The sequence below is a fragment of the Urocitellus parryii genome, chromosome X, assembly GCF_045843805.1.
Source record: "Urocitellus parryii isolate mUroPar1 chromosome X, mUroPar1.hap1, whole genome shotgun sequence".
Classification (NCBI taxonomy): Eukaryota; Metazoa; Chordata; class Mammalia; order Rodentia; family Sciuridae; genus Urocitellus; species Urocitellus parryii.
In genome coordinates this window covers 80800850-80821316 of record NC_135547.1, presented here as the reverse complement: position 1 = coordinate 80821316, position 20467 = coordinate 80800850, and the positions used below count along the sequence as shown (strand labels likewise).

Sequence of the window (20467 nt, the reverse complement as noted above, 5' to 3'; positions counted from 1 at the left end):
GTAGATGGACGTGATCAGTGTATGACATATGCATGTACAAAAACATCAGTGAATCTCACAAATCTGAATAATTAATATGTGTTATTAATAGTTAATATAATAGTGATCACAAAGAACAGTGGTCACTAAGGGCTGGGAGGAAGGAAAAATGGGGAGTGCTAATGGGTATAGGATTTCTTTGGGGGATGACAAAAATGTACTAAAATTATATAATGTTGATGCCTGCAAAACTGTGCATATACTAACAGCAAATTAAGTTTGTACTTTCAAAGGGTGAATTTTATGGTATTATGTGAACTACAGGTTGAGTAGCCCTTGTCAGAAATGCTTAGGGTCATTCAACAGATGAATGGATAAAGAAAATGTGGTATATATACACAATGGAATATTACTCAGCCATAAAGAAGAATGAAATTATGGCATTTGCTGGTAAATGGACAGAATTGGAGGATATCATACTAATTGAAATAAGCCAATCTCCAAAAACCAAAAGCCAATGTTCTCTCTGATATGTAGATGCTAACACACAATAAGGAGAGAGGGAAGAACAGAGGTTCATTGGATTAGACAAAGGGGAATGAACAGAAGGGAGGATGGGAATAAGAAAGACAGTAAAATAAATCAGACATAACTTTCCTATGCTCAATATATGGACACATGACCAGCGTAACTGCACATCATGTTTAACCACAAGAATGAGATCCTAATTAGAATACATTATACTCCATATATGTACATTATATCAAATACATTCTACTGTCATGTACAACTAAAAAAAAAAAATAAATGCTTGAGGTCAGGAGTGTTTTGGATTTTTGAACATTTGCCTAAATGCAATGAAATATATAGGGGATGGGACCCAAATCAAAACATGAAATTCATTTGTGTTTCATATACATCTTATCTGCAAATCTTGAAAATAATTTTTAAAAATATTTTTGGTCTGCCTATGTTTTGACAGCAACCCATCACATGTGGTGAAGTGTGGAATTTTCCACTTAATGGCATCATGTTGGCACTCAAAAAGTTTTGAATTTTGGGGCTGGGGCTATAGCTCAGTGGCAAAGCACTTGCCTTGCATTTGTGAGGCATGGGGTTGGATCCTTAGCACTACATTAAAAAACTAAACAAATAAAGGCGTGCTGTCCATTTACAACTATTAATTGTTTTAAAAGTTATGAATTTTGCAGCATTTTGTTTTTCTGGAGCATTTTGCACTCTGGATTTTCAGATTAGGGATATTCACTATGTACATGTCAACTTCTAAATGTGAGAATTATATAATTTCTACCATTTGTCATCAATATGAAAATTAAGAATGCTTTTTATTCCTCAGGGTCCTCTCCCACTGACACTTATGTACCATAATAATCTAGGCATGTGTTTACTAAAAGCTTTGATTCAGTCTGAGTGAGCATAAAAAAAGACTATTACTATTTGATATCTTTCATTCTAATCAGAATAGCAAAGGTTAATGACATTGTCTGGAAAACATTTGTATTTCTTTTAGTCATTAAGGCAAGAAATTTCATTAAGTCAATTCTTTAGTTTAATTCAAGGCCAGGTTCAATTCTGGTTCAAAACAACAAGTTCACATAGGCAAATTCCACGGGATATACGTTTTTGTTTCCAGTTAAAAAGTAAGAGCTATCAGGAAATATGAAAAATTTGAAAAAGGTCTGGAATCAGTTTAATTTGGATGTCTAAATTTAAAGTCACAGTTTAAATCTTATTATTTATTTATACCATTTCTTTTTAAAATAACATTTGGCTCCCCCATTATATAAATACATACATACATCATTGATGTAAAAAATGTATAATACACTGGAAAGCACAATGAAAACAAAACAAAAAAATCACTCTTATCCTACCAATCAAAGAAAACCACAATTTGGGGGGAACAGGGACTGAAATATAGCAGGTCAGATTCCATGCATGTATGTTTTTATTGGGATGAACCCAGCTACTATGTATGATGCTCATTAAATAAATAAATAAAAGATAACCACTATTAAAATTTTGGTTCATGTCCTGTAGAATTTTATTCATTTTTATTCATTACAGAAATGAATTCATATATATTTATTTATAATTTTGATTGCAGTACATATGTGGAATTTTAACTTTTTTTTCATTTAGCAAAATAGCTCAGACATTTTCCTATAGTATTACTTATCTGTAATACCATCATTTTTTATGGCTTCACAGCATTTCATCACATGGTTATACAATGATTTACTTATTGTTTATAGTTTTTCAAATACTATAAATAATTATCCAAACATCCTTAGGCATCTTTGTATGTGCTGCTGGCTACCTCCCTAGGATTTGTTAGTAAAAAGTGGAATTTTAGTGCCTATAAATCATTTCTCTTTGCTGAAAGCCAAATGAAGTGGCAAAATAAAAATAAAAGAACATTAGGGAAGTCAAAGAAAAAGTGATAGTTACCTGATAGGGTGGCATCAAATCCCATGTCTTCTATTGCTTCTCTCAAGGTTTCTGGAGAGGTTAGTAGAGGGTCATACTCAACAGTTCCATTGCTATTTGCAAGGGAGACTCGTATGGATTTTACACCTGCCTTTTTTGATATTACACCTTCAATAGACTGTACACAAGAATTACAAGTCATACCATCAATGTGTATCACAGTTTCTTGAGTCAGAGGCTGGCTAACTATGTTCAAAGGCATCTTTTGAAGAGATGAGCTGGAGGGAGAGGTGGAGGTACTCTCAACTTCACTTGCAATCCTAACTCTGTATTGCCCTGGTGAAACAGCTTCTATTGCTTTTCTCAGCATTTCTGGAGTGACTGAGCTTGCATTGTACTTTACAACGGCAGACCTATTCTCTAAAGAAACTACTATGCTGCTTACATATTGGAGTGTAGATAAAGCGCTTTCAATATTTGACACACACGATTTACAATGCATGCCATCTATGATGAAAGTAGCTGTTGTATCATTGGTATATGATGATGATGGACTTCTTTGCTGTGATCCTTCTGGAGATTTCACTGGTGTGTTCTTTAGACGTTCTACATCAATAGCTCCCAATTTAAGGTACTTGGGCTGTTTTTTGATGTATGCTGGAAAGCCTGCAGCTTCGATCTGCTTCTTTATTTCCTCTACTGTGATAAGATGAGGTTGGTAAACAACAGTGGCTTCTTGGTTGTCTAGGGAAACTAGTTAATAAAAAGAAACATGAATATTATTTAAGTCAGTTATTTCTGCACCCCTTCAGAATCAATAATTATTTCTCTCTCATTCTTCTCAACACCTGTTCTTAAAATAATTTTGTTCTTTTCATAAAATGTGATTGACATGAAATGGAAAGAAATAAAAGATATCATCACTGTTGCTATGGTCTCTAAGTTTCTATAAACCTGCATAGAAATATATTAAAGAGTCCCCCAGACATGTTGTGGTAAGAACCCTGAACTCCAGGAATCGCTACCCCAGCTGCCCTTTCTGCCAAACTAAAGTTCAAGACTCTCATAACCTTTAATTATAATCATTAACTTTACTGACATTAATGCTGGGAATATGCTATGCCTCAAACTTCAACGAAGTGGTAAGCATTCTAGTCCCATGGATTCAAAACCCATGCTTGGGAAGAAAGCAAAAAGTTAAAAGATCAAACCCGAAAACTAAGCTTTATAAAACAAGCAAAATCATATTGGATCTATTACCTTTAATTCGCTGAATACCTTGCAGTTTCCCAATTTTTCCTTCAATAGTGCTAGTGCATGAATGGCAGGTCATTCCTTCCACTTTCATCTTCAACATGACTTCCCCTGCTGGAGCCATACTGTGGTCTTCATAAGGTCCTGTTTTTTTCTCTACAGTTCCAATATCTAAACTGAGGTCTGGAACCAGCTCTATTATCTGATTGGCATTCACTATAGAAGGAATGATTGTCACTACTGCAGCTCTTTGCTGAGGGGAAATTTTAATGTCTGTCACACCCTTGGTCTTGAGCAATGTGCTTTGGATATGGTCCCATGGTGGAGCCAGTGAAGCAGTAACAGTCAAAAACACAGTATCAGTTAAAACTGGAAGAGGGTTAGGATTATGGAGAATAGCATCAAAGCCCATGTCATCGATAGCTTCCTGTAGGGTCTTTGGAGTCTGCAGTTTAGGGTCATAAATAATCGTTGCATTTTTCTCTTCCAGTGAAACCTTTTGGAAGGAAATTTCAGAAGTTAGTTTAATTAAGTGATATGATATTGGGTTTTATTTATTTATTTGGTTCTAGAGATTGAACCCAGGGGCACTCAACCATGGATTCACATCCCCAGCCCTTTTTACTTATTTATTTTTTTTGTTTTGAGACAGGGGTTTGCTAAGTTGCTGAGGCTGACCTTGAACTTGTGATCCTTCTCCCTTAGCTTCCCAAGTTGCTGGGACTATAGGCATGTGCCACAGTGTCTGGCTCACATGACAGAGGATCTTAAAAATGTCAATAATTATTATCACATTCAAGAAGAATAAAATAACTCAATCTAATTGGAGTAAATAATAATAAATAACTTATTATTTTTCATTATACTATTCTCATTGGAAAGAAACATAAAATGTCTTGTCTATTTAAAAGAAAGGTAAAGCCTACGTGACTATGGTACCAGACAACTATCTGAAATATGTACATGGACAAATACACCCTAGAATTTCACAACACAGCACAAACTACTCTTTCCTACCATCTCCTTTCATGACTATTCCAATACTTCACAGTCTACTAATTCAAAAGGTTATATGGGAAGCAGGATTAGCTATAGAAAATAAAAAGGTAACATGAATTTTGCTCATATAAAATGTTCAATTAAGATAACTGTTGGCAAGAAAAGACACTAACTTGCCAGTTTATGAGTGAAGGTAATATTTATAGGTTTTTTTTTCTCGTCTTTTTTTTATTATTATTTTTTTTATTGGTTGTTCACAACATTACAAAGCTCATGACATATCATATTTCATACATTAGATTGAAGTGGGTTATGAACTCCCAATTTTACCCCAAATGCAGATTGCAGAATCACGTCGGTGACACATCCACAATTTTACATAATGCCCAATTAGTAATTGTTGTATTCTGCTACTTTTCCTATCCCCTACTATCCCCCCTCCCCTCCCCTCCCATCTTCTCTCTCTACCCCATCTATTGTAATTCATTTCTCTCCTTGTTAATTTTCCCATTCCCCTCACAACCTCTTATATGTAATATTGTATAGCAATGAGGGTCTCCCTTCATTTCCATGCAATTTCCCTTTTCTCTCCCTTTCCCTCCCATCTCATGTCTCTGTTTAATGTTAATCTTTTCTTCCTGCTCTTCCTCCCTGCTCTGTTCATAGTTGCTCTCATTATATCAAAGAAGACATTTGGTATTTGTTTTTAGGGATTGACTACCTTCACTAAACATAATCTGCTCTAGTGCCATCCATTTCCCTGCAAATTCTATGATTTTGTCATTTTTTATTGCTGCATAGTACTCCATTGTGTATAGATGCCACATTTTTTTTATCCATTCATCTATTGAAGGGCATCTGGGTTGGTTCCACAGTCTAGCTACTGTGAATTGTGCTGCTATGAACATCGATGTGGCAGCATCCCTGCAGCATGCTCTTTTAAGGTCTTCAGGGAATAGTCTGAGAAGGGCAATAGCAGGGTCAAATGGTGGTTCCATTCCCAGCTTTCCCAGGAATCTCCAAACTGCTTTCCAAATTGGCCGCACCAATTTGCAGTCCCACCAGCAATGTACAAGAGTACCCTTTTCTCCACATCCTCGCCAGCACTTGTTGTTGTTTGACTTCATAGTGGCTGCCAATCTTACTGGAGTGAGATGGTATCTTAGGGTGGTTTTGATTTGCATTTCTCTGACTGCTAGAGATGGTGAGCATTTTTTCATGTACTTGTTGATTGATTGTATGTCCTCCTCTGAGAAGTGTCTGTTCAGGTCCTTGGCCCATTTGTTGATTGGGTTATTTGTTATCTTATTGTCTAATTTTTTAAGTTCTTTGTATACTCTGGATATTAGGGCTCTATCTGAAGTGTGAGGAGTAAAAATTTGTTCCCAGGATGTAGGCTCCCTATTTACCTCTCTTATTGTTTCTCTTGCTGAGAAAAAACTTTTTAGTTTAAGTAAGTCCCATTTGTTGATTCTTGTTATTAACTCTTGTGCTATGGGTGTCCTATTAAGGAATTTGGAGCCCAACCCCACAATATGTAGATCATAGCCAACTTTTTCTTCTATCAGGCAAAGAGTCTCTGATTTGATATCAAGCTCCTTGATCCATTTTGAGTTAACTTTTGTGCATGGCGAGAGAAAGGGATTCAGTTTCATTTTGTTGCATATGGATTTCCAGTTTTCCCAACACCATTTGTTGAAGATGCTATCCTTCCTCCATTGCATGCTTTTAGCCCCTTTATCAAATATAAGATAGTTGTAACTTTGTGGATTAGTCTCTGTGTCCTCTATTCTATACCATTGGTCCACCCACCTGTTTTGGTACCAGTACCATGCTGTTTTGGTCACTATTGCTCTGTAATATAGTTTGAAATCTGGTATCGCTATACCGCCTGATTCACACTTCCTGCTTAGAATTGCTTTTGCTATTCTGGGTCTTTTATTTTTCCATATGAATTTCATGATTGCTTTATCTATATCTTCAAGAAATGCCTTTGGGATTTTGATTGGCATTGCATTAAACCTATAGAGAACTTTTGGTAATATCGCCATTTTGATAATGTTAGTTCGGCCTATCCATGAACAGGGTATATTTTTCCATCTTCTAAGGTCTTCTTCTACTTCTCTCTTTAGGGTTCTGTAGTTTTCATTGTATAAATCTTTCACCTCTTTTGTTAGGTTGATTCCCAAGTATTTTATTTTTTTTTGAGGATATTGTGAATGGAGTGTTTTTCCTCATTTCCGTTTCAGAAGTTTTGTCGCTGATATACAGAAATGCCTTTGATTTGTGCGTGTTGATTTTATATCCTGCCACTTTGCTGAATTCATTTATTAGTTCTAGTAGTTTCTTTGTAGATCCTTTTGGGTCTTCTAGGTATAGAATCATGTCATCTGCAAATAGTGATAATTTAAGTTCTTCTTTTCCTATTGTTATGCCTTTAATTTCCTTTGTCTGTCTAATTGCTCTGGCCAGTGTTTCGAGAACTATATTGAATAGAAGTGGTGATAGAGGGCATCCCTGTCTTGTTCCAGATTTTAGAGGGATATTTATAGGTTTTTGTAGCATATACTCCTATTACTCTTAAGTCACTACAGCATAGTATTAATTTTGTTCAAAACCAGAAAACTTTTATTGATTCTTTTATGGTTCATAAACATGATGATTGGGTTTTCACATTTAAGTGTAAAATATGCCTCACTCAATCCTTGTTATGACACTAGCACATTTTCTGACAGAAAAAAAGGAACTTTTGGTGTTTTGCCTGATTAGATTATAAAACGATGGTTGTATTAGTTAAAATATTTTTAGTTGTAGATGGACATAATTCCTTTATTTGTTTTTTATGTGGTGCTGAGGATCAAATCCAGTGCCTCACACATGCTAGGCAAGTGCTCTACCACTGAGCTACAACCCCAGCCCCCAATGGTTATATTCTTTTTTAAAAAAAAATTTTAATGTTTATTTTTTAGTTTTGGCAGACACAATATCTTTGTTTGGTATGTGGTGCTGAGGATCGAACCTGGGCTGCACGCATGCCAGGTGAGCATGCTACTACTTGAGCCACATCCCCAGCCCCACAATGGTTGGATTCTTAAAGCTCAGTTACAGCATATAATTTAACTACTGTCATGACTGCATCCCTTTGGCTAACATATTACAAAGATTTATGATGAACACACACATTCATAAATACTGGGTTAAGAGAATATTTTAATTCCAACTATAATTCTCTACTACTTATTAGCCAACCACCCTCTATTAGTTCCAACATCTAAAAAATGAGAAAATGGGCCCTGTGTTCTTATACGGTTTTTTTTTATAGTGATCATACAAGTAAATAGATAGGAAAATTCTTTGTAGCAGCAACAAGTTATATAAAAGTAAGCCACTAATTATTATCAAGAACTTATTGTATGTGCCTGGAAATGGGATTCTCAGGATACAAAGTGAACATGGCATAATCATAAGGAGCAATACTGGCACAGAGACTCTAGAAAAAATGGACACTCATTCATCCCTAGGAACAGAGGTGAGGGAAGATAATATCTGAGCATTAAATGACAAACAGGAATCAGCAAGGATGTATGAGGCAGGGAAATGTAGACAACTGGAAGCACAAGAGTAGTGAGAGATGAGAAGCTGGGGAAATAGACAACTGCTCCATTATGGGGTCTCACATAACAATATTGTTTTGTAATTTATCTTTTAGTAAGTGGGGAGGCATGGATAAGTTAAGCAGGGAAATGATATGATTAGATTTGCATTACAGAGAAGAGTCATTTCAGAGGCTGTGTGGAATATGATAAGGTGGGGTGGAGTAATAAAGGAGGAAGGATGATCAAAGAGGAGGCTACCACAATTACAACAGTGGTGCAATAGATTCTGAATTACAACATGCACACTGGAGTAAAGAGAACAGAGGCAGTTCCAAGATACATTTATTTTTATTTTTATTATTATTATTTTTTTTAGTTATTGGAGGACACAACATCTTTGTTTGTATGTGGTGCTGAGAATCAAACCTGGGCCGCACGCATGCCAGGCGAGCGCGCTACCACTTGAGCCACATCCCCAGCCCAAGTACAGCAGGGCCTAACTAATCAGATGTAGAGGGTAAGGAATGACTAGGATGATTCATAAATTCCTGGCTTGGGCCAGTGGATAGATGGTAATGCCATTAAATGATATTAGAAAGAGGGGAAGAAAAAAAGAAGAAGTCAAGAGGTAAAAGTAGAGAAAAAGGAGAGGTAATGAATATAGTTCTAGACCTATCGATTTTGAGACAGCAGTAGAATATTAATGTTCAAAAGGTATCTAAAATATAGGTATTACTATTTTTATTAATTTAGAGTGAAAGCTTTGTTTCACACAACAAAAACAACTTTGATGAAAATTGAAATTGCTTATGGCATGGAAAGTTTCTATCACTCAGATAATTCTAGTTGGTTAGCTTGTTCTTGTTATAGAAGAGATCACTATCACAAATGATCCAAAACAGAACTGGGAAAATAATTTATATTGGATTTGGATTACATTATGTAATTTTCCATGGGAAAATTCAGAACAGTAAACCACATATAGTTGAGACACAGATTTGAAACAGATACAATATTATGTGCAATATTATGACAATCACTATCACATGGAAGCTTTTGTGTCTCTGTGTTTTCAAAGAGATCCTCTTTTAAACTTTAATCTCACTCCTCTGAGATCAATGATTTTCTTATTTAAAAAAAATGACTAGGGGTGCTGGGGATGTGGCATGTGAAACCCTTGGTTCCATCTCATCCATGCAAAAGAAAAAAAAAGACTTTATGACTGGGAGTATAGCTCAGTGGTAGAATGTTTACCTAGCAAATGCAAGGCCCTGGGTTCCATCCCTGCAACTTGGAAAAAAAAAAAAAAGAAGAAAGTGACATTCAATAATGTAGACATGATAACTAAAGGGGAAGTTGGATCAGTGGTTTTCAGGGGCTAAGGGTGGGGGCCAATATCACAACAGAGTTTTTAGGGGTGATGAGACTGTGCTATCCTGGTGGTATGAATCATGTATTAACATTCACAAAACTAAAAAAATTCAAAGAACTCTATACCAAAAAAGTCAATACTACTGGATGATGATTTTTGAAAACAAAACAAAAAAAATGAAAAATTCAGTTCCTCAGCTGCACCAGCCACATCCTAAGTGTTCAATGGTCAACATGACTCAATGTAGCTAGTGGCTGCCATATTTGATAGAGCATATGCAGAACATTACCATCAGTGTGGAACATTCTTGGACAGTACTATTTTAGGTATTACTACACTTTTTCTGATAAAGTGACAATGTAAAGAATTATTTTCCCTTTAGGTTTGAATATATTATGTCTGGTATCAAGACTGGTTTTGAGCTAAATTCTCCCCTTAACAATGTCATTTTACTAACATACACAATGAGAAATTTGTCTGATTTTAAGAGCAAAAATAATTTCATCACTGGATGATTTGCTATACTTTGTATTGCCTTAGCCCATATTTTACTCATAAAAGATATAATGAGACTATGTATAATATACTATCCAAAAGGTTATATTACCCTGTGCTATTTATGCTGCAGAAGGGGAACACACTTCCTTACTTATTAACTTCCTACTTCTTCCAGCTGGCCATCTATACTCAATGTTCTCCTTTAGGGTAATAGCACTTAACTTTCCCTCTAATTATTAATATCAAAAAAACTTTTCAAACCTAAGTTTTCAAAGTAAAGTGAATCTTATTTCGTTTTAAGAAGAAATTTTCATAGTAGCTGATAATTTTACAATACAGTTTGGGGTGCCAAATCCTTGGGCAGGAAGCTAAATGGCATTTATCTTGTCAACAAATATTTGAATGCCTATATAGTGCCTGGCCCTGTGCTAGCCTCCTCGAAGTCCTCACATTGTTTCAGAGTTTCAAAAGTTTCTTTTTCTCAGAATCTTTCATTAGAAACCAATACTATTATTTTTATTTTCAGAGAAACTATTTCCCATTAGTTCCTTATTAGTTCCTCTGGAAAGTAAACAACAGCATACAACTATGAACATAGGAGGTACTTAAGATGAAGGACTTTTCAGTATTTGGGTAAAGGCAGTAGTGGGAGAGGGAAAAAAGAAAATAAACCAAATTTTGTATAATCTGTAGCCTTTATAGCTTTATAACAGTAGAGAGGGTGCTGACAGAAGTTGTAAAGGATCCATTATTTTAATGTTTGTGGTGTTCTGTGTCTCCTGAAATGTCAAAGGTGAAATTCAGGCACAGTATACTTTTTGAATACAATTTCTGCATAATTTGCATAATACATAAAGGCTGCATCTTATATTCTTAGGCAATATGAAAGCTAAAGGCTTGGACAAATCAACCCTACCTCTGAGGGCTTCTACTTCCTGACAGACTGGACAATATTCCTTTTAAGCTCTAACATTCTATAAAAGCTAAAAAAAATGTTGTTAATATCTCTTCTTGGGTTTTGTCATTAGTACATTTTACTCTTTTGCATTCTTCCTCATTTGATAATGAAAGGTGCCAGTCTGAATGTGTCCCCACAAAATTCATGTTGAAACCCTAACCCCCCAGGAGGGGTTTTGGGAGGTGAGGAGGTCATGAAGCAGAGCCCTCATAATTAGGATGAATTATCAAAGAGGCACCAGAGAGCTCACATAGATGGTTCTACCATATGAAGATACAGGAAGAAGACACCTTTAAGGACCAGAAGTCAGCCCTTGCCAGATAGTGAATTTGCTATTGCATGGATTTTAGAACTATAAGAAATAAATTTTTATTGTTTATAAGCCACCCAGTTTATTCTATTTTGTTATAGCAAGTAAAGAGACTAAGACATGGCGATCCAATTCTGTATGTATAAAAAGCTAGGAAACTGAAGAAACTGCCCAGAAAACCCAGCAAGAAAATGAAACAGGTAGGATTCAAATGCAAACGTAAGTAACTCCAAAATCCATGCTCTTCCAATCTATAAATGATTAGGTTAGATGATGTCCAATTTCTTTTTTAATACATTTAAAATTTTATTCAAAATAAATGATAGACATACAAACAATATGAAAAAGCAAGAAAACAAACTATCCCAAACAAAATAGATCTTAGACCTAAATGTAAAGATTTCTGAGAATATAGGCTGGTAAATCACAATGATGTCCAATTTCTTGAAAAACTAAAATCATGTGCCTGTGATTTGAACAATGTATGTTTTACAAATAAAAAATAAACCTGAATAGCATTAAATATTTCTAGCGTTTGAACCAAATTTTACTTCAGTTTATTGTTCCCCTCTACATTTCTTTGCCTCTCCCATGCTAATGTAAATTAGAAATGACTTAGTGAACAAATTAATTTGGGTTTTTAGCAAAATTGAAAATCAGGACATTTTAATATTTCCCCATTTTAAGTCATTTTGGGAAAGGTTCTTGGCTAATGTTTTAGCACAGTAAAATTTCTTTTTATCTTCTAGGAAGCAATTTATATATCAGGTTAATAAGCTACTCAGTGTAGGAATCTCAGAAGATTTGAAGCCCACTTTCTTTCATTTTCATCTAATGATTCAACACAGAGGTGATCAAAGTTTTTTATGGTTGGAAAGATTCTGCCATTTTACACATACAGAAATTGAAGTCAGAAAAGTGAAGTGATTCAACCATTATCCTGAATTTCTAATATGTTTATATCACTCATGTATTTTTGAATCAAGTAAAAACTAATTACAATAATTACAATAAATATATATATTAGTTACAATACAAACTACATTATTTTTTATTGAAAAAGAATACATGTACATTAATAGAGTAACACTCTGCTTTGGTGCTTCAATATAGTATACTAAAAATTAAAATGTCATAAGAGGATGCCATTCAGCTCTATTAACATTTTTGGGGGGGGTACCAGAGCTGCAGTTCATTGATAAGAGTTCATGCTTAGCATATGTGAGGCCATGGGTTCAAGCCTCAGCACCAAAAGATAAAATTATCCTTTTGACCAATCTAAGTAAAGGTTAGCCTTAAAATTATTAAATCAATTTATGAACTGGCAAAAGACAATTGTTAGAAACTAAGACAATAGTTCAAAATTGATCTAAAATTTCAAGAAAATCGAATGTTTGAAGATGAGAGATGTATACATTTTAGTTTCTAAGTTATAACTTTGTTTTTCATAAACTAAGCTTCCTGTAAATTGAGTGCTTTTCAATTTTCACTTTTAATACATTTTCATTTGCTTCAGAAATTATACAATATATGATTATTAATTATAAAAAATTAAATACAACAGTATAAAAAGGAAATAGTGAAAGTCCCCTTCACACCATTTCTCCACCGCTAGGTTTTATCTTGGATTTATTTGACATTTCTTTGATATTTGGAATAGAGTTCAGAAGCCTAAGCCTTTGTGAAAAGCTGATTCTACATTTTAATGGATGTGTGATTATTATCTGCTAATTTATAACAATCAAAATGCCTATATTACCCTAATATAGAGTAAGTAAAATAACATTAATCTGAAGAACAAAATGTTGAATACACTATCATTTGCTATAGGAAATTTAAAAAATCTCAAAGAAATAAAAATATGAGATGGGTTCTTTATATAATGATATGGAACAATATCTAAAATGTATTTACTAAGTGAAAAAAGCAAGGTGCAGAATGATATGTACAGTATGCTTCAATTTTTATAAAGAAATTATATGTATGTGTATATATATATATATATATATATATACACACACACACATATATTTGGTAGATATACATATATACATAATTTTATATTTATTGTCTTTCTGGAAGAATACACATATATAGAATAACTTGTTTCCTATAGGAGTAGGATTTTAATCTATGCATGTGTTACTTTTACAATAATAAAAAATTAGTTAATTTTAAGGGGAGCTGGGAATGCATTTATTGATTCATAGAAGAAATTTAGTACTGATAGCATCTAGGTAGTCATTTTTCCATATTTTATTGGTGCATGATAATTATACATAATAGTGGGATTCATTTTATGTACACAATACAACAATATAATTTGGTCAAAGCCATTCTTTTCCCTTAGATAGTCATTTTTTTCTGTAGTCCTAAGTATTGAACCCAGGGGCACTCTACCACTGAGATACACCCCCAGCCTTTTTTAAATTCTTGTTTTGAGACAGGGTCTCACTAATTTTCTGAAGCTTGCCTAGACCTTGTGATCCTCTTGCCTCAGCCTCCTGAGTCATTGTGATTACAAGCATGTACCACTGAGCCTGTCTAGGTGGTCATTTTTATAAAAGATAGTCTATATAAAGAGAACAGGTACCAGTGTTTATCTGAGTAAATGTTAAAAGCACTCAAAAAGTTAGCATTATAAGTTTCAGGGACAAAGTAATTTGTTAATAAGACATTAACCTTTGGAATCATTCAGTATTTATATCTAATTAAATTTGTTTTTACATTTTTACTTCACAAAGGCCAAACGATCCCAGAGAAAGAACTTCACATTATCTGCCCATTTTATTTTTCCTTTGAACAGACTGCTGGGGTGATTAAATTAAACTTCAGTTTAATCCCTTTAAAGTCTACTCTTAACATTGGCAGGAAAAACAAAACTATTATATTCATTTAATGTATAATTTAAGATACAATTCCCAAAGTGTATTCACATGATAAACCTGCAAAGAGAAATTAATCATATTCTTTCTGTTCATTCAAAAATTAGAGACGTCTTAATAGAAGTTCAGTGGACTAGACACAGAGGAATAAAGGGAAGGGAGGAGGGACAGGAATAAGAAAGACAGTGGAAAGAATCTGACATAACTTTCCTAAGTACGTATATGAATATACCACAGTGAATCTCCACATCCTGTACAACCAGAAGACTGGGATCCTAATTAGAATGATATACTCCATGTTTGTATAAATATGTCAAAATATACTTTGCTGTCATATATAACTAAACAGAACACATTTTTAAAGGGTAAAAAAGAGACTTCTTGACTATTCATGCTCCTTGAATTGTTAAAACTTTAATCTTTTCCACTGTTGCATTTTTCAATAAAACAATCATACTTGATTGAATAATCACAATTGTATTACTTCAATCCAAACACTACCATGAACTTTGTTTTTAAATATTTTTTTAATTGTAGATGGACCTTTATTTTATGTATTTATATGCAGTGCTGAGGATAGAACCCAGGGCCTCACACATGCTAGGCAAGTGCTCCACCACTGAGCCACAACCCCAGCCCCCAAGAGCTCCTTTTGGGGGGCTTGGGGTACTAGAAATTGAACCTAGAGTGCTTTATTAGAGGTATGCGCCACTGTGCCCAGCTTACCAAGAGCTCTGATTTAGTTAAAACACTGCTATCCTGAAATCTGGTTTCTAAATTGATTGCACATAATTTTAATTGTAACTTTGGAAATTATGACAGAAATTTTAAACCTTAATATTCTTTAAAAAGTGGGTAATGTATTATCATGTTGACCTATTTTCTGAATATAAATTGTACTTGGACAAGAACAATTTGCTCTATGGTGCCTAGAAAGAGGCAAATCTACATTTTATGGCCTCTGAAACTCAAATAACAATAAATAACTTTATAAAATATTTATTTAACATCCACATAAAATAACCATATAGGATTATAAATAATATTCTATATAAAAGTAAGTATACTGAATATATAATAAAAATCACACTACAAATTTGTTAAATCATAATATCATAAACATCCATAAAAATAACATTTTTATTAATAATATCTGATACACCTCTTTTTTTTCCTACACATCTGGCTGTACATTATTTCATGCTTCCTTTGACAATGACTTGATAAAAACATTTTCTATACAGAGAAGACAGATAATTTGGTCTTTCCTCTAAATAGAATGTTGTTTTTGTTTGCTCTGCAGCACTGGGGATGGGAAACTCTACCCAAGAACTACATCCCCATCTCTAAAATGTTTTTGATCAGCAATAGTTTAGAAAATTTCCTTTCAACATTAAAATTCATCACAATTCACAAAAACTATTAAGTTTTTAGAGCTATTCTCAAATTTGGGATAACTACTGAGTTTCTTTCCTATACAAACTATAAGATTTCAGGGCATTTCAAGCTTACTTATGCAGTTTCTAATCTTATCTAGACTTTCTCTTGATAGCATTAATTTACCAGTTTTACACTGAGCCCTATACCTTAGTGTCACAACTCTGTTGGTGCCTCCGATGATAGGGGTTTGGGAAGTCATTCCTATACCAGAATATTCCTAGCAAAAATCTTCATCATATACATAAGTAACCAAGACTCACACCTAGCTAAAGAGTCTACTAACCCCAAACTAAAAATATCTCCAACTTAACCTCCTCTGAGATCCCCAAAATACTCATGGCCACTCCAACACAAAGGGGAAGCTCTAAGAGGGATTAAAGTGGAAATGAACAGGGGTTTTTAAAGACTGTGGTTAAAATATTTTACTTTTTTAAATAGTACAAAAACATGTGACTATATGAATACATTGCTAAAACTCCTTCCAGGGTTGTAGAAGGAGGTCAATGCAAAGGAGAGGCTCTGAAACATAAGCTTCACTAACTTCACAATAAATCTGTCCCTGGGCTTAGAAGACTTAACACTTAGTAAAATATTTTCTAAAGGAAGAAAAAAAGAACAGTCAAAAATATATCCTATTTTACAAGGGTTTTTGACAGATGGAGGGCAGGAAGAGCTGAAAAAAGCAGAAGTATCTTTCTTCGTATGTTTAGCAATCAAATTGTGAATGTGCCCTGGAAAGTATAGGCTTGAGTATCTGTTACTGGGATTTGTGTAAATCACTACTGGTAACACAGACTGTTTTCACATTACCTCACTGCTATTCTTCCTTTACAATTGAATCAAAATTCAATTGCATTTGTCTGACCTTAAACAGATCTTATTAGACAGTGGTGAATTCTGGGAAGATGCAGAGGCAATAGTAGTCTTAGATATGATTGGAGTGCGAGTAGGCTGTTGTGGGAAATAACAATGTACTTGCAAATATCAAAATGGAATTTAGCTTTATAGTTATATATGAACATGTCAGCACAAACAAATAATCACCCCAAATAGTTTGTCAGTCATGGAGTTGGGGGTTTCAGAAAATACATTAGTTGTCTGTGAAGAGTAAGTACCTAAATCACTTGAAGAACAATTATGTGAACTAGCTTCCAGATGGTTAAAATAGTTTTACTACAATTAGCACAAACACTACTATATAATTAGTAAGCTTCAGCCTCTCTTCTGGCCTCCAGCACCAGCCCCACCTTAAATCAAGTGGAGGAGGTTTAATTGGTTTCATTTGAGGATAAATCAAATACATATGTCATATACATTACTCACTGAAATTAAACAACTCATTTTTAAAGTCTTAAGACTGAAGTTTGCAGAGCTCCTTTTGTTATCCTCTTTCCTAATCAACAAACTCTAAGATATTTAACTAATTTTTGCACAGTTATGATTAGTGAAAAATGTTACAAATGTTTTTATAAATTTGGATATTATAAACTCATTTGGGAAAACCTGCAGAACAGTAAAAAAAATAAGTACCTGTAACCTCCCATCTTTTCCAACTTGGCTCTCTCTCCAAAGAAAATTAAAGGCAACTGTAGCCTCTTTTGGACTGCAGAGGAACAAAAGTAATGCAGGAGCCTCTAACATTGGAGTTATGCCAAGGTAAAGAGTGAATACAAATTAAATCTACTTTTGGAGCATGTGAAAATGGAAAATTCATATTCAAGTATTCACATGGATGCCTCAGAGACAGAAAACTTAGGAGAAGGCATATTATACTATGTAAATAAAGCTTTTCTTCTTTTTTTGTTTTTTAGTTTTTCAAAGTTTTTATACTTTTTTAAGTTTTATTGATTTTATTTTTTTAATACATGACAGTGGAATGCATTACAATTCTTATTACACATATATAACACAATTTTTCATATCTGTTTATATATAAAGTATGTTGACACCCAGTTCGAATCTTTATACATGTACTTTGGATAATGATGTCCATCACATTCCACCATCCTTGCTAATCCCCTGCCCCCTCCTTTTCCCTCCCACTCCTTTAAATAAAGCTTTTCTAACCACAACAAAAATACAGTGTTAACTAATCAGATTATATAGTCAACAAATAAGAAATACTGCTTTCCCCCCAAATAGCTGCCCATATATTAGTTAGTATCACATTTTACATAACTCTTAAACTAAGGAAATGTATCAATCTTCATAAAGAATCATGATGTGCCAATTAGTTGATTTTTTTTGTAATGAAAACAAGGCAAACTGAAGTCAATCTACTCAAGAATTTATGAGAAGTTAGACAAGAATATTATAGAGACAAGAAAGTATGAATCCTGTATTTCATTGAGAAGCCACAACCACTTTGAAATTGAATAGGTAAAAATTAATGTTTAGATTAATGATAATTATAAAATCAGAGCTCCCATAAATATCTGATTTGGATATACACAAAATGTTCTAGTCACAGTATGATTCATACACTTAAAAATATAATGAGTGGGCTGGGGATGTGGCTCAAGCGGTAGTGCGCTTGCCTGGCATGCGCGGGGTGCTGGGTTCAATCCTCAGCACCACATAAAAATAAAGATATTGTGTCTCCGAAAACTAAAAAATAAATTTTAAAAAATCTCTCTCTCTCTCTCTCTCTCTCTCTCTCTCTCTCTCTCTCTCTCTCTCTCTCTCTTTTAAAAAAAATATAATGAGCTTCTAATAATTAGAAAGAATCCACTGGATTCCTAATTTTAAATCTTGCACTAAATCTGATGTTCATTGAAAGAAAGTTCCCTTTAGAATATTAACATCTGCTCTGAGTACCATGGCAAAAAATATATCTTTGCATGAGGATCTCAACTTGTCACAGGAAAACCATTCTCTGATTAAAGCAATCTGATCAAATTCCAAAATGGTATTTACTTTCACCATCACTGCATTAAAGCAAAATTATAGGAAATTCCAGCAAACAGATCCACCATCAATATAAAGATGACTTAAAGATGATAAAAACCTAAATATTAAAATGATAAGTACAAATGAACACTAAAATGGCACATCTGGGGATTGACTCATTAAGCCCTGGCAGTGAAAATAAACATGTTCAATACTAAGCAATTTGTAGCATAATATTTAAGAAAAAACTTTCTATCCATTATTGTTATTATAGTAACAATCCTCAAAATTTTAGCAAGAAAGAGATATTGTTAACTTCTTTGGGCCCTTAGATGCAAGTTAGAGAGAAATGGGGGAGAATGGGTGCAAATCAAACTTCATGAAGTAAGAGAAAGAGGGCTTAAGCTAACTATACTACTATCAACACTGAGAATCTCAAAGAGTGATAAGGGAAAGGGGGAGGGTAGCAAAATGCTTGGAATGGCAAGTAACTAGTGTGGAGATATACTAGGTAATTCCAAACCACAAACTCTTAGAAGCATCAGAAAAACACCTTAACAAATTCAGCTGCTGAGATTCGCATGCAAATGAATAGCAAGTATTCTCCTAGGTGATGGGTATAGAGGTTTCTTGTACTAGCCTCTCCACTTTGGTGTATGTTTGAAATGTTTAATTAAAAGTAAGTATTATGGGCTAGGGTTGTGGCTTAGTGGTAGAATGCTTGCCTTGCACACGTGAAGCCCTGGGTTCGATCCTCAGCACCACATAGAAATAAATAAATATGGAGATATTAAACAAAAAGTAAGTATTATTCCAAGCCAGGCACAGTGGTGTACACTCCTGTAATCCCTGCAGCTTGGAAGGCTGAGGCAGGAGGATCACAAGTTCAAAGCCAGCCTCAGCAAAGGCAAGGAGCTAAGCAACTCAGTGAGACCCTGTAGCTATATAAAATACAAAATAGGGCTAGGGATGTGGCTCAGTGGTCGAGTGCCCCTGAGTTCAATCCCTGGTACCTCCCCCCCCAAAAAAGTACGTATTCTTTAATCAAATGAGGCTTATCCTAGAAAAGCATGACGGTTTCAACATTTTAAAATGAATGTAATGTGTCATAAACTAAAAAAATACATGATCCTATCTAAATTCAGAAAAAGCACTTGACAAAATTCAATATCCATGATACAATTGCCTATGTAGAAAATTCCAATGAATCTACAAAAAGACTAATAGATTTAAACAAGTCACTTTAGCAAGATTGCAAGATACAAACTCAACATACGAAAATTATTGAACTTCTATAAGCTCATCATGAACAACTCAATTTGAAATTGAAATTTAAGAAACAATACCATTTACAATAGCATTCAAAAACATATAACACTTAAATATAAATCTAACAAAATAAGTACATGAATTACATAGAAGACTACAGATCCTTAATAAAAGAAATTGAAGAATATCTAAATAAATGGAAATTAAACCATATGCATAGACTGGAAAATTCCATATTGTTAAGATGTTAACTCTATCCAAATGAAACTATAGGATGAACAAAATCCCAATAAAAATTCCAGCAGACATTTGTGTAGAAACTTATAAGCTGATTCTAAAATTTATATGGAAAGGAAAAGAAACTAAAATAGCCAAGACAATTTTGGAAAAAAAATAAAAGAAAAAGTTAAGGAATCATATTACATGACTTTAACACTTATTATAAAGCAGATTTTTGTATTTAGTTAGCTCAGCCATAGAAACAACTTTTCTTTACCTCATCAAAGGTGAAAAAAACTTTTTCCTAATTGAATTAACTTGTACATATGGTTGCGTATGAGTGGTTAA

General features: G+C 34.0%; 1 protein-coding gene and 1 non-coding gene across 2 annotated transcripts in view; one reads left to right on the top strand and one right to left on the bottom strand.

Moving 5' to 3' along the window:
- The window catches only part of Atp7a (ATPase copper transporting alpha), a 142227-nt gene that overhangs the window by 41614 nt on the left and 80146 nt on the right, over nucleotides 1–20467 (bottom strand). The window contains exons 4-5 of the mRNA XM_077794064.1: nucleotides 3691–4180; nucleotides 2452–3183 (exon numbers count right to left, since the gene is read on the bottom strand). Coding sequence (XP_077650190.1) covers nucleotides 2452–3183; nucleotides 3691–4180 — 1222 coding nt within the window. The remainder of the gene's footprint in view (nucleotides 1–2451; nucleotides 3184–3690; nucleotides 4181–20467) is intronic.
- Nucleotides 7318–7421, top strand: LOC113194515 (small nucleolar RNA U13). The gene has a single exon (XR_003302302.1). It is a non-coding gene; the product is annotated as a small nucleolar RNA U13 (small nucleolar RNA).